The sequence below is a fragment of the Citrus clementina genome, unplaced genomic scaffold, assembly GCF_000493195.1.
Source record: "Citrus clementina cultivar Clemenules unplaced genomic scaffold, Citrus_clementina_v1.0 scaffold_7, whole genome shotgun sequence".
NCBI lineage: Eukaryota > Viridiplantae > Streptophyta > Magnoliopsida > Sapindales > Rutaceae > Citrus > Citrus x clementina.
In genome coordinates this window covers 15,588,896-15,603,503 of record NW_006262075.1, presented here as the reverse complement: position 1 = coordinate 15,603,503, position 14,608 = coordinate 15,588,896, and the positions used below count along the sequence as shown (strand labels likewise).

Here is a 14,608-nt window from a genome sequence, read left to right as displayed (position 1 = left end):
CTTTCAACATGTTAAGACCACACTCACTACTCTAAAGCTTCTATCTCGAACGTAGCTCACTCCTCACCGACAATGACAACCCTCACTGTTATTGGCTTGCCGGTAAACCGTTGTCGTCTCTCTTTGCTACAGCAGAATTGAATTTAGTCTTAAATTGAAACCAAACCTTACCTGTCGACGACAACCCAAACCCTAGCCACCGAGAATCCTAGAAACTCACACTAATTCGCTAACAAGCTTTACCTATTTCTCAGTGATTTCTAGTGAGTGATGTTGAACTTCGTAGTTATCTCAACTATCTTCGACATGAGCTTCACGATTCTCATCTCTTTGAAACCCTAAGCATGATTTTTTTGTGGGTTTCAAGTCTTTTTGCAATATTATTGTTTTGTTTGATTGTTTCTCTTATTCAATGTGTGATTATAAATCTAAATACAATATAATTAAGATATTTTTCCAACTCTTGCATAATGATTTTTTTTTGTTTTTTGCATTTGTTAGATCTAGGCTTTGCATTCCATGTGTTTGTTAAAAGTTCTGTTACATTTCTGGGTAATCTTGTGTCTTAGTATTACAATAATTCATTGTAGAATTTTGTCATTTATCAATTTTTAGAAACATTTGTTGTGTTCTAGAACCTGCTCTATTAATCAGCTAAATTAAGCGAGATAAGGATGAGTAGAACAGTGAGGCCAAAACTTATAACTTCATATGAATGAACTTTTTAGTTTTAGCATTCAAGAAATTTACAAATCTAGTTAATAGTGCACTTTTGGGCTTTTAATAATAGGCCTAGGTTTTAGTCTACAATTCAGCCCTCTTTTGGATTGAAGAGTCTTGTACAACTTGTGACAAATGGTTAAGTTACTACTCAAGTAATGCCATGAGTTTGCATTGTGGCTGGTATTGTTTGATACTTCAGTAGGAATGAAAAGAATATTAAAAAAATGTTGCAAAATCTAATTGATATTATCTGCAAAAATTTCTTGAATAACTTGTGGAGAGAATCTGTTAATTGTCATTAGTAATTTTTTCTTGAATAATTTGTGGAGAGAATCTCTTAATCGTCATTTGTGGAGAGAATCTCCTAAGCGTCATTAGTAATTTAGTTAACTGTAAACTTTAAAGGTACCAATTATTTAGTCATAGAATATAATTTTTTCACTAGTGCAACATCAGGTGGAATTCTTGATAAAGCTATTGTAGCAGAGGAAAAGATGCATAGAGATTTTCTTGAGGTTGGTGGTGTTTCTTTCTTTTTCCTTCGATGCTCTTGTTGGTATTTACATTCATGGTCCTATTAGTCTTAAAATATATTTCAAAAAGTCTGATAAATCTTCTCATGCGTTTGTTGGTATTATACGTACAAGAACATATATAGGGCTGCTTAGAATTGTCAGCCAAGACAAAAACTTATTTTGCTTCTACATTTTCTAAGAGGGTTGCAGAATTTTATAGGTGAAGGGGCTCGGCGGAATTAGGGGAATCCTTATTCTGTGGTACCAAAGTTGGTGATGATGTTCATGTGAATTTGGGTAATGAAACTTTTGTTTTGTTTATTTTTATTCTGAAATGTGATATCAAACTTTTCAAGTAAGGAATTGCTTGTATTAGTATTTTTTTTATTCTAAGATTTTGAATTTCTTCCAGCGACAAGCTAGTAATTCCCAATAGCAGAGTCGATCATTTAGGAATATGAGAAGAATCAAGGAAGTAAATGAAATCCATTTTGGCGAGTCAAGATCAGAAATCAAATAAGTCAAAAATATAATTGAAGGACTTTCTTGCTAAATAGCATCGTTGACGACTACCAAGTCAACAGAGTCATAAGCCTACAACCAATTTGACTATGATTCATACCCAGATCAAGCCAATGTCATAAATGTGATAGGAAAGCAGTCAAACTACAAGCCTTACTCTGATACTTATAATCCTAGATGGAGAGACTATCCCAACTTTTCGTGGTCTCAAGGATTCTAACAGAACGGAACAACAGCTCCAGCTCCACCAATGCAACAAGTTCATCAAACTCTTCAAGTATCTCAACTACCATTAGACCATATAATTAGAACTAGAACCACTCACAAGTCAAACCATGGGAGAAGGCATTCCAAAGTCTAAAAAATTTTACTCACACCACAATAGAACAACAAAATCATAAAATTGTGAGCTGCGGAATGAAATAAGAGTTGGCTTCAATTCACAACACCAATCAATTAAGATTTGGCTTCAATTCACAAGCCCAATCAATTTCGAACCTCGAAAAGAAGGTGGGCGAACTTACTTTTTCAATTCAAACCTTGGCGATGATGGTCGAAAAAGGAAAATTCATAAGCTAGTCAGTGCCTAATCCTAAAAGAGTGCATGAAGTGAGTACAAGTTTATCCCAACATTTTGAAGAGGTCAAAGCCGTCATGATCCTGCGAAAAGGCAAAAAAGTTGACAATAAAGTAGAAATGTCGATGACAAAAACAACTCAAGTTGTATCCTTAGACTTTGAAGACTCTCCATAAAAGGAGAAAGAAGAAAACAACCCACGAAAATACATCCCCAAAGCTCCTTTTCTTCAGGGTTAGCTAAAGTAAAGAAGGGAAATACCACAGGTGATATTATTGAAATCTTTAAACATGTCAATATTAACATCCTTTTGCTTGATGCTATTAAACAAGTGTTCTCTTATACCAAGTTTCTCAAAGATTTTTATACTAAAAAAAGAATTGTTCATGTTCAAAAGAAGGCATTTTTAACAGAAAATTTTAGTTCTATACTCCACCATAAAGTTCCTTCAAAATACAACGACCTAAACTGCCCTGACATCTCATATAGCATAAGGAATCACACATTTGACAATGTTTTGTTGGATTTAGGAGCTAGTGTAAATATTTTATCTTATTCAGTGTTTGTGAAACTTGGACTGAGAATATTACACTTAACTCCAGTTGCATTGCAACTTGCAGATCAATCCATGAAAATACCTCGCAGTATTATGGAGGATGTACTTATTTAAGTAGACAAATTTTATTTTTCCGTTGATTTCATTGTGATTGATACTCAACTAGTGTAATATCTGAAGAACCACATCCCCATTATCTTAGGTCGACCTTTCTTGGCAACTGTTGATGCACACATTCAATGCAGGACTAGAAATATGTAGTTGTCGTTTGGCAACATGACCATGGCGTTGAATATCTTTAACATTGTCAAGCAAACCCCTCATAAAGACAAAGGAATTGTAGATGTGGATTTAATTGAAGAATTAATTTATCATACTTGTCATTTTAACCTCAGTGATGACCTTCTACAAACATGTTTAACTCACTTTGATTTGAATTTTAATAATAACAAATCAATTAATCAAGTCAATGCCTTACTGCATTCATTAGCACGTATGGATATTGACAACTGGAAGTCAATGATAGAGCAATTGACACCATCAGAGGAAAATTTTATCCCATCATCGGAATCATCACCAAAATTCATGCACAATCCGTTACCTAACATTTTAGAGCATGCATTCTTGGGAGAAGAAAACAATTGGCAGAAATCATCTCATCCTACCTTGACGACAAGCAAAACAATGCAGGTATTATTTACCCCATTTGTTGTTCAAAAAAGAGATTACAGTTGGTAGAACTTGAGGGGCTTCACAATGATTAAAATGCTAAGGATTACAAAAAGCGGATGAAAGTCTTTTATGACAAGCAAATTATGAGAAAATCATTCACATTAAGTCATAAAGTAGTTTTATTCAATTCTCGCTTGCACGTCTCCCTAGGTAAAATTCACTCTCGATGGTCTAGTCCATTTATTGTCCACATTATTTTTCCATATGGGGCCATTAAACTTAAGAATCCAAATAATAGTGTAATTTTTAAAGTTAATAGTCAGAGATATAAAGTCATATCACGAGTACCAACCACATGGAGAAAACAGCGCAATAGATGTAAGTGACCCACCAAATATGGACTAAAACTATTTTCATTTTTTTCGGTGATTTAATTTTTTTTATTTTTTCTTTACTAATTAATTTGTTTGTTTCCTATAAAGTGTGTTATTTAACAATTATATTTTCTCTCTCGTCACTTGTGATATAAATCTCTCTCATCACTTGTGTTATAAATCATGAGTAGCTCAGTGAGACAAATCCTCTTCAATCACCTCAAGTGACTTCTATGTGTAAAGCGTCACCTAATGTTGTCAATCACATCCTGTTTAGGATCTACGACCACCAACATTAATATCCAATGTTGAAGATCTACAAAGATAACTCAGTGAAATAAAAGGTGGTATCTATGAAATCCAATTAGAACTTAAGGTAAATTCAATAAGAGGATGACGGTGAGTTAACATCCCACTTTCTACATAGTGGGTTTTTATTTTTTGTTTGCTTTCACATGTGTTTTTATCATTTGTCAGCCCGATTAATTGGTGGATAAGAGTACCCCATGACTATTGAAGTTGGTTCTTTTAGTTTTCCACAATAACTGATATTCTCCAGCCAAGGTATGGATAAGAACACATCTCTTGCAAAGCTTTGCAAGCAATTTCCCTCTCTTCCTCAAAATGCACTTCTCACAATTTATAAAGTTTGGTCCGAACGTATGTGCCTACTCGTGAAGAATAACATCTCTATCGACATTTGTTGGTTAATTGAAGCCAAAGTACGATTAACAGGGGAATTACCTTTTAAATATGTTGCTTATATGCCTAGTTATGGGAAAGAAAATTATGCAAGAAAACGAAGAGTTGCACTGCTACCAATTTCTTGTCACAAGTGTTCTAGAATGCAATGCTAGAAAAAAATCATGCACTTCTTTGGGAATGATGTCTAATAAAAAGGAAGATAAGATTAAATTCATTAGGGATGGCTTGAATAATAAGTCATTGGATGATATCTTTTTATCTCTTGAAACGCATCTCAGTAGATATGTACAGCGTGCAATTTCCTACTTATGACCATTATTCTAAAAAGAATGTGCACGATACAGTCTTAGGTTTCTGACTGTAAACAACCATGTTGGCTAGTTTATAAGAAAACTGGATGGGAAGCATATCCTCGACCCATAGAGGGCGTTCAAGTCATTTCTAAACGTAAAATCAGAGGAAGATATGAGCTACAATCACAACTACCAGTACATATCCTTTTGATTTATTGTTTGCATTATTGCTTTTAATGGTGTGATTCTATCTAATCACTATTTGTTTCTTTTTACTGTTTGCTTTTGAATAAATGAGCCACGAGTTATATTTGTGATCTTACTACTAATGAGTTACTTGATCTTTTAAAAGTTTACATATTAGAACCAGATCTAGATCCAAAGACTCTTACATTGGATTAGTCGACTAATGATAGTAGCGATAGTAGTAAAAAGTACAAATTAAATTTAACTCTCCGTTTGTAAATATTTTCTATTACAATTTTCAGGTGATATCTTCTAAATTCTATTTCTTTCTTTCAAGATATTGAAGACAATATTTCGTTCTAATTGGAGGGGAGTGAATAGTTGACAAATGTAGAATAAAAAATAGTTGTGCTTCCGTATTTTTACTAATTATTTCTAAATTTTTTAGTCAAAGATGGGTGAATATGATGTTTAGTTACTCTATAAACACATCTTCCTAGTCTAGGCATTTAGTAGTAAAAAAAACTAAATTTTTGAAAATTTTCTAATGTTATTGGCTAACCCTTTTTGTCTACATTGGCCATCTTAAGTGATCCAACAAACCAATCTAGATACACACACACGAAAAGTGATGATGGTGGTAAGTTGAGATTTTGTAATACCTAATCATTTCGTTTCATTTGTGAGCAACACCTAAAGGTAGTGGTCATTTTACCAAAAAAGAAAAAGAAAAAAAAAAGACATTCTCACTTAGTAAATGGGTCTCCTGCCTTAGTAAGCAGAGAATATTCATGTCAAACAGTGAGAGCTGATCAAGATTGTGCGAACTCTTACTTAGTAATCGGGCCTCATGTCTTAGCAAGTAGAGAGTATTCGCATAAAACAGTTAGAGTAGGTTAGAGATATAATATAAATAAACTTGCTACCTACGGAAGAAACTCCAATGAGACGGTAAGAATGAAAGTATTGCTTTATTTTGACCAAACCCCATAATCATTTTGTTAAACACTACTAAGCACTAAAGATGGGTAGCTGAATTTTTTATTAATTGTTGAGTAGCAAATGGGAAGAATACAATTTTTCAAAAAGTTCATTTATTTGGTAAGCATGTTTCAATTTGAATTTTGTTAGATTTTATCGCTTAATTTGCTAAGGACCAGTAAATAGTAATAAGCTGATTGGGAGGTGTGTTGAGTAGTGAAGAATGCATATTTATACGGGGTAAAATTGTCATTTTATACTCCAAGTCTCACTAATATTTCCACTTTTATGTGTTTAAATCATCTAAGACTTTATTATGCGTGTTTTATTATAATTTAAGTATTTTTGAGATATTTTGGCCATTTCATGACTAACAAGAAATCAGACAGCAAAACGGATGGCATTTTTTAACTCGGAATAGTCGAAAACTTTAGGATCACAAAAAGGTATTTGGTATTGTTCACTTATACAATATTATTCAAGTATACGGTACTATTCACAAGTATGGCACTGTTCACATATATGGCACGATGATGTGGCATTGACCGATGACGTGACAACATTCTATTGGACCAATGATGTAGAATTAACTGATTATGTGGCATTGACTGATTATATGGCGTTGACCAATAATGTGGCAAGATGCTATTGGACTGTAATACTAATGTGGTGTTGATTAATGATGTGGCAGCATCTTATTGGACTGAAACACTGATGTAGTGTTGACTGATGATGCATTCTAGTCAATCAAAACTTGCCACGTGGCGCAATCTTGAGCGTATGAATTGTTTTCATCTGATGGCCATCATTTACCCATTGTATCTATAAATAGAGGGTTTCCCCCTAATTTGATAGCTCTGAATCCAAATTTGAGCTCCATTTGCTATAATTCTCACTTTATCTTGTATTTTCTACATTATTTATAAGTATGTATATGAAAAACTAGTTTGCTTATTGAATTTTATACTCATTATACTTTATTGTGATTTCTAGAAATTAAGATTGAGATCAATAGATGGTTTGACATAAATTTTTAAATTCTTCCACTACAGTCTAATAATTTTGTTTTAAGGATTGAATTTTATTGATTGTAAAGAGATATTTAAAATGATATATGAGTTGCAGTAAAGTCGCCCTGTAGAGTTCGGCACATGTCATTATAAGAAGATTTATTGAGTAACTTTAAAAAATTCATTTAGCAGCACAAGAGTCTTTAATGAAGTCCATTGAATGTTATAAATTTGGGGCAAACAAAAAGTGTCGAGCTCTAGAATTTAAGGTGGGTGATCTTGTTTAGGTTGTCCTAACCAAAGACCAATTCTTAGTTTGAGAGTACAACTAGTTTTTAGTAAGGGAAATCAGACATTTAGAGGTTATAGAGAAGATAAATCCTAATAACTATAAACTGAAGCTTCCTAGTCTGATCCGCACCGCAACTGTATTAAGTTACACGCATCTTATTCTTTTCAAAGGTGATTATGATAAAGATGCCACTAATGACCATCCAAATTCGAGGGTGAATTTTCTCCCTCTTGGGGAAATGATGCAAGTTAGGAATGCTTATCTTATTTAGATTAGTTTTCTCATTATCTAAAATTTATTGTTCTTTTTCTTATTAGTTTATGACTTTGTTTTTCTTTTTATTTATGGTTTATGAAAATTACTAGTAGTATAAATAGTCATTTCTTATAGTCTTTGAAGGCATATTTGAGTTTAATAATATTTTTCAGTTTTTAAAGCTCTACATTAGTTTCTACATTTAATTAATTCTCGGCATTTCACAAAATTAACGAGTCTGAACCTACTAAGTTCATGGTATTCTTTCAAATCAATGTGAATTTAAACTATTCTTTTGTTCTTAAGATATTATTATTATTAGTATTATTATTATTATTATTATTATTATTATTATATAAGTTAAAAACACAATTAACTCAATTAAGGAATTGTTGTCATTTATTAAAAAAATAGACTCCATATAAAATTTTGTTAAATGCTAGTTTAATCCTCATATTTTGGGTCAAGTGTCCATTAAGTTCTCATATTTTAAAAACTATCTTAAGACACGTCTATTGTTAAATATATTACAGTTCTATCCTCACTTTTTCTCAATTTTTACGAAAATATCCTTGCAATAATATTGGGTCTAAAAAATGTTAATTCATCAAATTAATCAAAAAAGTACATAAAAATTAATGCGAAAATTTCTTGCTATTATTTTGCTCTTAAAGTTAATTTGATGATTGTAAATAAAAATTATTTTAAAGATTATCAAAAGAATAATTTTGCAGAAAAAAGTAAGGATAATATTATAATATTTTTAACAATATGATTATTTTAAGATTTTTTTTAAAAGATAAAAACTAAACAGACATTTATTTCAAGATGTAAAGACTATAAAAATATCTTACTACTCACCGTCCGGTACTTAGTGCCTGTTTGGTATGGCTTATTTAAGAGCCATAAGTGCTTATTTAATCGTATAAGCAATTTTTTTAATTTTTTATGGTGTTTGGTTATTTTTTTAGTAGAGTTTTTTTAGCTTAAATAAGCTAATTTACCTCTACTAGTAAAAGTCCAAAATTTGAGCTTTTGGGAGTAGAGGTTATAGAGCTTTTCTAAAAATAGATAATATAAAAAATATCACATAGTTTAATGGTTCAAAAGTGTTTTTTTTATTGACAACCAAACACCCAATGACTTTTTATGCAAAAGCTTTATTGGTATAAGCTCTACTGCTATAAGCTCTACTGTTATAAGCTCTATTTAATAAGTTGTACCAAACGGAGCCTTAGTGTTGTTCTCTTTGTGGTAAGAACATCAATATCTAACAAATATTTACCTTTTTCATAAATTCAAAATACCGTTGCATAAATTTTCCTCAATACTTTAGGATAGATATGCTTAAGTCCCGGCTCCTTTGACTTGCACTGTTAAACATTTACCACTGTTAAAAGTCAAAGTGCTAGTAAAATATTACAGTCAGGCGCAGTAAATGTTTTTAGTGTAAAAAAAAAAAGTTCTCAGAAGACAAGAATCGTGTCGTGCTGTTGCTGTGCTGGTGATGTTCAACAACTCCTCTTCTCTTTCCTTCTTCTTCTTCTTCTTCTTCGTTCTCACCAGCAACTGTTTCTCTCTCTCTCTAATCTTCGTCCGTCAGATCTGTCTTCTATTCGGATCCTGATATTCAATCCGATCCGTTGATTTCATTCATTAACGACGAAAGCATGTCAGCGGCGGCTAAAACGGCTCGCTCGCGAGCTGCTGCTGCTGCTGAAAACGGCGGCGCGAAGATTGAAGAAGGATTGAACTTGTTCAAGTCAGATAAGTTCGACGCCGATGTTTATGTCAAGTCCAAGTGTTCTCTCAACGAAAAGGTTTCTTATTATCACTTTTCTTTTTTAATTTTTAATTTTTTATTAATTTTCTATTTTAATTTTGAATAGGAAATTAGGCAATTATGCTCCTATCTGCTGGATTTGAAGAGAGCGTCTGCAGAGGAAATGCGTAAAAGTGTTTACGCTAATTATGCGGCCTTCATTCGGTCAGTATTAATTCAATTATTTATTCATTTATCAGCTCTTTGTATTGATTTTACTATTAATTGATGATTTATCTATTATTCGAAGTTAGAAATTTGAGCATTTTAGTCATTTAGAGTCAGCTTTTGTGTGAATGATGATATTTTTCCTAATTATCAAGCTAATATGACATTTTCTTCGTACCGTATGCTTGACCAAGGTTGTTGGGTTTGGCATTAGTCCTTAATTTAGAATTCGGTGAATATAGAAAGGTCGAGGGTTTCTTTTTGGTATAAAAGAAATTTGGTAATGCAATGAGGTTAATTGAAGAAATATATCAAAACTCCAATGGTTTGGAGTTCTCTGAAACCTTATTTGAAATTGTGAACATTGATATAAATATGCCTTACAATTAATCAACTAAGCCTCTTTCGAAATTTCATGAGATTAGTCAACAGTCACCCATGTTATTCCTATTTTCAAACTTCAGGGAATGTCAATGGAGTTATTTCACAACTTTCATGTATATGGCATGTTTTTATGTTTTGGCAAGCTGTGCGGGGTAGTTTCATGGATATACATGGTTTGGTTGCTTTTGTTTGGGGAAGGATATGCTATTGATTAATTTTTTATTTATGATTTTAAGACATGTGTTTATGTTACAGCACATCAAAAGAGATATCGGATTTAGAGGGGGAACTCTCATCTATCAGAAACCTGTTATCTACGCAGGCTACTTTAATCCATGGTTTAGCTGAAGGAGTTCACATTGATTCCTTAAAAGGATCAGAATCTTTTGCTTCAAAAAATGATTTATTGAATTTGGAAAATAAAGAACCCTCAGACCTGGAGAAATGGTCCGTAGAATTCCCTGATCTCCTTGATGTTTTGTTAGCAGAGAGGAGAATTGATGAAGCTCTTACAGCCCTTGATGAAGGAGAGCATTTAGCTGCTGAAGCAAAACAAACAAAAACTTTGGACCCTGCAATGCTTATATCCTTAGAGAATACTATCATTGACCGCAGGCAAAAGTTAGCTGATCAGCTTGCTGAAGCTGCTTGCCAACCTTCTACACGTGGTGCGGAACTTCGTGCTGCTATATCAGCTCTTAAAAAGCTTGGGGATGGACCCCGTGCTCATAGTTTGCTACTCAATGCTCATTACCAAAGATATCAGTATAGCATGCAAAGCCTTCGCCCATCGAGCACCTCATATGGAGGAGCATATACTGCTGCTCTCTCGCAGTTGGTGTTTTCTGCTATTGCTCAAGCTGCTTGTGATTCATTGGCAATTTTTGGTAAGGAAACCGCTTATACTTCTGAGCTTGTGATGTGGGCTACAAGGCAGACAGAGGCTTTTGCTCATCTTGTAAAAAGACACGCATTAGCTTCTTCAGCAGCTGCTGGCGGTTTAAGAGCTGCTGCAGAGTGTGTTCAAATAGCTTTAGGTCATTGTTCTCTTTTAGAAGCTCGTGGCTTGGCACTTTGTCCTGTGCTCATAAAACTCTTTAGGCCGAGTGTTGAGCAAGCATTAGATGCTAATCTAAAACGAATTGAGGAGAGTACTGCTGCTATGGCTGCTGCTGATGATTGGGTTCTCACCTACCCTCCAATGGGTACTCGTCAAGCTAGTTCAATGGCACTTCAACATAGACTTACTACCAGTGCTCATAGATTCAATTTGATGGTCCAGGTGAAAACTATGTTTCCCACATAAATTCTGATGAAAGATAGAATCTCTGTCTCCATGTGTCCCTCTTCTCTCTCCCTTTCTCTATTTCCGCATCCACCTAAATGTCCATAATGTGTTGTCTATCTGTAGAGAAGAATAATTTTCTACTATCATTAATAATGTTCGGTTGTGTGGTATACTACAAGGCTCAAAGATGTGCTGGATGTTCTCTAGGTTTCAATAAATAATTTATCATGTGCTTCAGAGTGATTCAGGATTATGAAATTTTTTATACATTTATTATTATTGTTATTTCTTTTAATGGTTTAGGAGTTTTTATAGAATTTATTTCTTTATTTTTTTGGGCTCAGCTATATGTTTTGTTTGAACCTTCTGTTTTATGCATTGCTTTCTTTTAGTTGGAGGATACTAATAAGGATCATGCATTTGGTTGATGATGATGCCATGTAAATTCTTTTGAGGGCATGTATTTCTTGAAGCATTTTTGTTATTGATTGATTTTTAATGTATTTCTTCTGAGTTGTGTACCCCCACCCCTTTTAATCAGTGGTTGTCTAACTCTTGTTTCATTTGATGATTGTTTCATATGCATTTGTAGGACTTCTTTGAGGATGTAGGACCGCTTTTAAGTATGCAGCTGGGAGGTAAAATGTTGGAAGGTCTATTTCAAGTATTTAATTCGTATGTGAGCATGCTTATTAAGGCATTGCCAGGATCAATGGAAGAAGAAGCAAATTTTGAAGGCTCTGGAAATAAAATTGTGCGTATGGCTGAGAATGAAGCTCAGCAGATTGCATTGCTTGCCAATGCATCATTGTTAGCAGATGAATTGCTACCACGTGCAGCAATGAAAGTCTCTCCTTTGAATCAGGCTAATTACAAGGATGATCCTCGTCGAAGACATTCAGATAGGCAAAATCGTAACCCTGAGCAACGAGAATGGAAGAGGCGGCTTGTGATCTCGGTTGATAGATTAAAAGATACTTTCTGTCGACAGCATGCACTAGATCTCATTTTTACAGAAGATGGTGATAGCCATCTCAATGCAGACATGTATTTGAACATGGATGGAAATGTGGATGAGTTGGAATGGTTTCCATCTCTAATATTCCAGGTAAGCATAGCTCAATATTTATTTGTGTATTATTGTGCTTTCCAGTCCACGAAAATTAATGTAATTTGAGGTGAAAACTGATCTGCTCTGTATTATATATTTGATCTTATATATATTATTTTGTAGTCAAGTTATATTTCTTGATTTTTTTTTCCAATCCTTGTTGAGCTTTTTTTTCTGAATATTATGGCAACCACTGTTTGCTGCCTTGAAAACTGAAAATATGTATGCATAAAATAGTCTCAGTCATCATCTGCTTGATATTTTTGGCAATTGCATTGTTGGAAATCTTGAGTTCATGATTATTTCAAATATTAGTAAAATTCTTAGAACTTTGACCACTGATGCGCAAACACATACATACTTATCTATGTTCATATAGTTATGACTCTTGGTATCTATTAGTTACCGATGTGCTGCTTGTGTATGTCTTTCTGGGGAGGGACAAAAATGGTTATAACTCTTTTCATTTTTCTTCCAATACATTCATTTAAATAAGCATTTTTCCTACCTCTTCAGACTTGACTGTCGCTATGCCCCTACTTTCATTTTGAAGCGTCCAAAAGTGTGGGATTGGCCTTTTGGCAGTATTTTAGTTTTAAATATCATCCGGTTACTTGGTCATTGGAGTAAATTTTTTTTTTCCCCCGCAATTCTGTGTATAGACAGTACAGTTTGAATTGGATATTTTGAGTGAACATCCACTTGTTTAGTGGAAATGGAAACTGCGTGCTGGTTAAGTTCATTTGTTGAGATCTATTTGGTGATATTAAACTACTAATACCTTATATTCTGGATGGACCAAATTGTCATGTTTGAATATGTATATATATTTTCAATAAAGCAACTTTCAAGATTTTGTTTCAATTTTTTTTTTTTTGGGTGTAATCTAGTACAAACAAGAATTGTCTTCACTTGGTTTGTCTGCCTGGAGTTCTGAATTATTTTTCTGTAAAACAGGAACTTTATGCTAAACTAAACAGAATGGCTAGTATAGCGGCGGATATGTTTGTAGGGAGGCAAAGGTTTGCCACACTGCTATTAATGAGACTGACGGAAACTGTCATCTTATGGCTTTCAGAAGACCAAAGTTTTTGGGATGATATTGAGGAAGGGCCAAAGCCTTTAGGTCCTCTTGGTCTGCAGCAAGTATGCAATCTGGCATCATCCCTCTTGCAATTTCTGTTAGTTTATTGACTTGTTTGAATAACCTGTTTACCTTTTTTCTCATGTGCAGTTCTATTTGGATATGAAATTTGTCATATGCTTTGCTTCCCAAGGTCACTACTTATCACGGAATTTGCATCGAGTTGTCAATGAGATTATATCTAAAGCCATGGCAGCATTTGCTGCTACCGGCATGGATCCTAATAGGTAATCAATTATTTCCTTTTGGATAAAATCGGAGTCATTTTTCTTGTATTATCACCACCATCATCATAAGGCAAACACTACCTTACAATCAATGTATGGTACATCCCTCACATGAACAGTGAGTGGGTCCCCATCATAATCATAATATTCTATGAATACATAAATATCATGTGTAATACATGTATTAGATTTTTGAATTGGCTGGGATGATAATTTTGGAAAATAGCTACTCTGTCTCTGCATTGGAAGCTGAGATTTTTATTTATTTTATTTATTATTTTTTTTTTTTTTGGCTGCCAGTGTGCTGCCTGAAGATGACTGGTTTAATGATATTTGTCAAGAAGCAATAGATCGATTAAGTGGGAAGCCAAAAGCAATGAACGGTGATCGGGAGCTTAACAGCCCAACTGCTTCTGTCTCGGCACAATCAATTTCATCTGTTCGATCTCACAGCAGTTCCTGAGTCCTGTACATTTCACCTTTGTATATTAGACTGCCAGCATTCCATCATGGATTTGGAAGCCAGTCACTGTATTCATAATGAGACTTCCTCTTTCTTACTTTTCCCCTCCCTTTTAGGTGTCCCGTTTTCCCCTTGTTTTGTTTTCCAAATTACAAAGCATTAGGGATATTCAATGGGTTATGATCATTAAAGTAGGAATTATTTTTTGTTATTCGATTGAGCGATTTTCCTTTTCGTTTGTAAATCAAACTTGTATGAAAATAATTTGTATAATTCTTTGACTTGTTCTTGTTCATCGACACAAACTCTACTTTAATTATCTTGTTCTTTGCAGAGTGAA

At 33.7% G+C, this 14,608-nt stretch overlaps 1 protein-coding gene across 1 annotated transcript; it reads left to right on the top strand.

Annotated features, from left to right (window-relative positions):
- The first annotated feature begins 9,141 nt into the window (after positions 1 to 9,141).
- Positions 9,142 to 14,551, top strand: LOC18037586 (exocyst complex component EXO84B). The gene is made up of 7 exons (XM_006427667.2): positions 9,142 to 9,481; positions 9,551 to 9,648; positions 10,291 to 11,317; positions 11,916 to 12,431; positions 13,392 to 13,580; positions 13,669 to 13,805; positions 14,106 to 14,551. The coding sequence occupies exons 1-7, from the start codon at positions 9,332 to 9,334 to the stop codon at positions 14,266 to 14,268; spliced, it is 2,280 nt and encodes a 759-aa protein (XP_006427730.1). The 5' UTR covers positions 9,142 to 9,331; the 3' UTR covers positions 14,269 to 14,551.
- Positions 14,552 to 14,608: the final 57 nt, after the last annotated feature.

Excerpts from the sequence above, each read along its gene's own strand:
- LOC18037586 (XM_006427667.2), top strand. The coding sequence starts at position 9,332 with ATGTCAGCGGCGGCTAAAACGGCTCGCTCGCGAGCTGCTGCTGCTGCT. Across the intron at positions 12,432-13,391 it reads TTCCATCTCTAATATTCCAG|GAACTTTATGCTAAACTAAA; the intron begins GTAAGCATAGCT and ends TCTGTAAAACAG. Across the intron at positions 13,581-13,668 it reads GTCCTCTTGGTCTGCAGCAA|TTCTATTTGGATATGAAATT; the intron begins GTATGCAATCTG and ends TCTCATGTGCAG.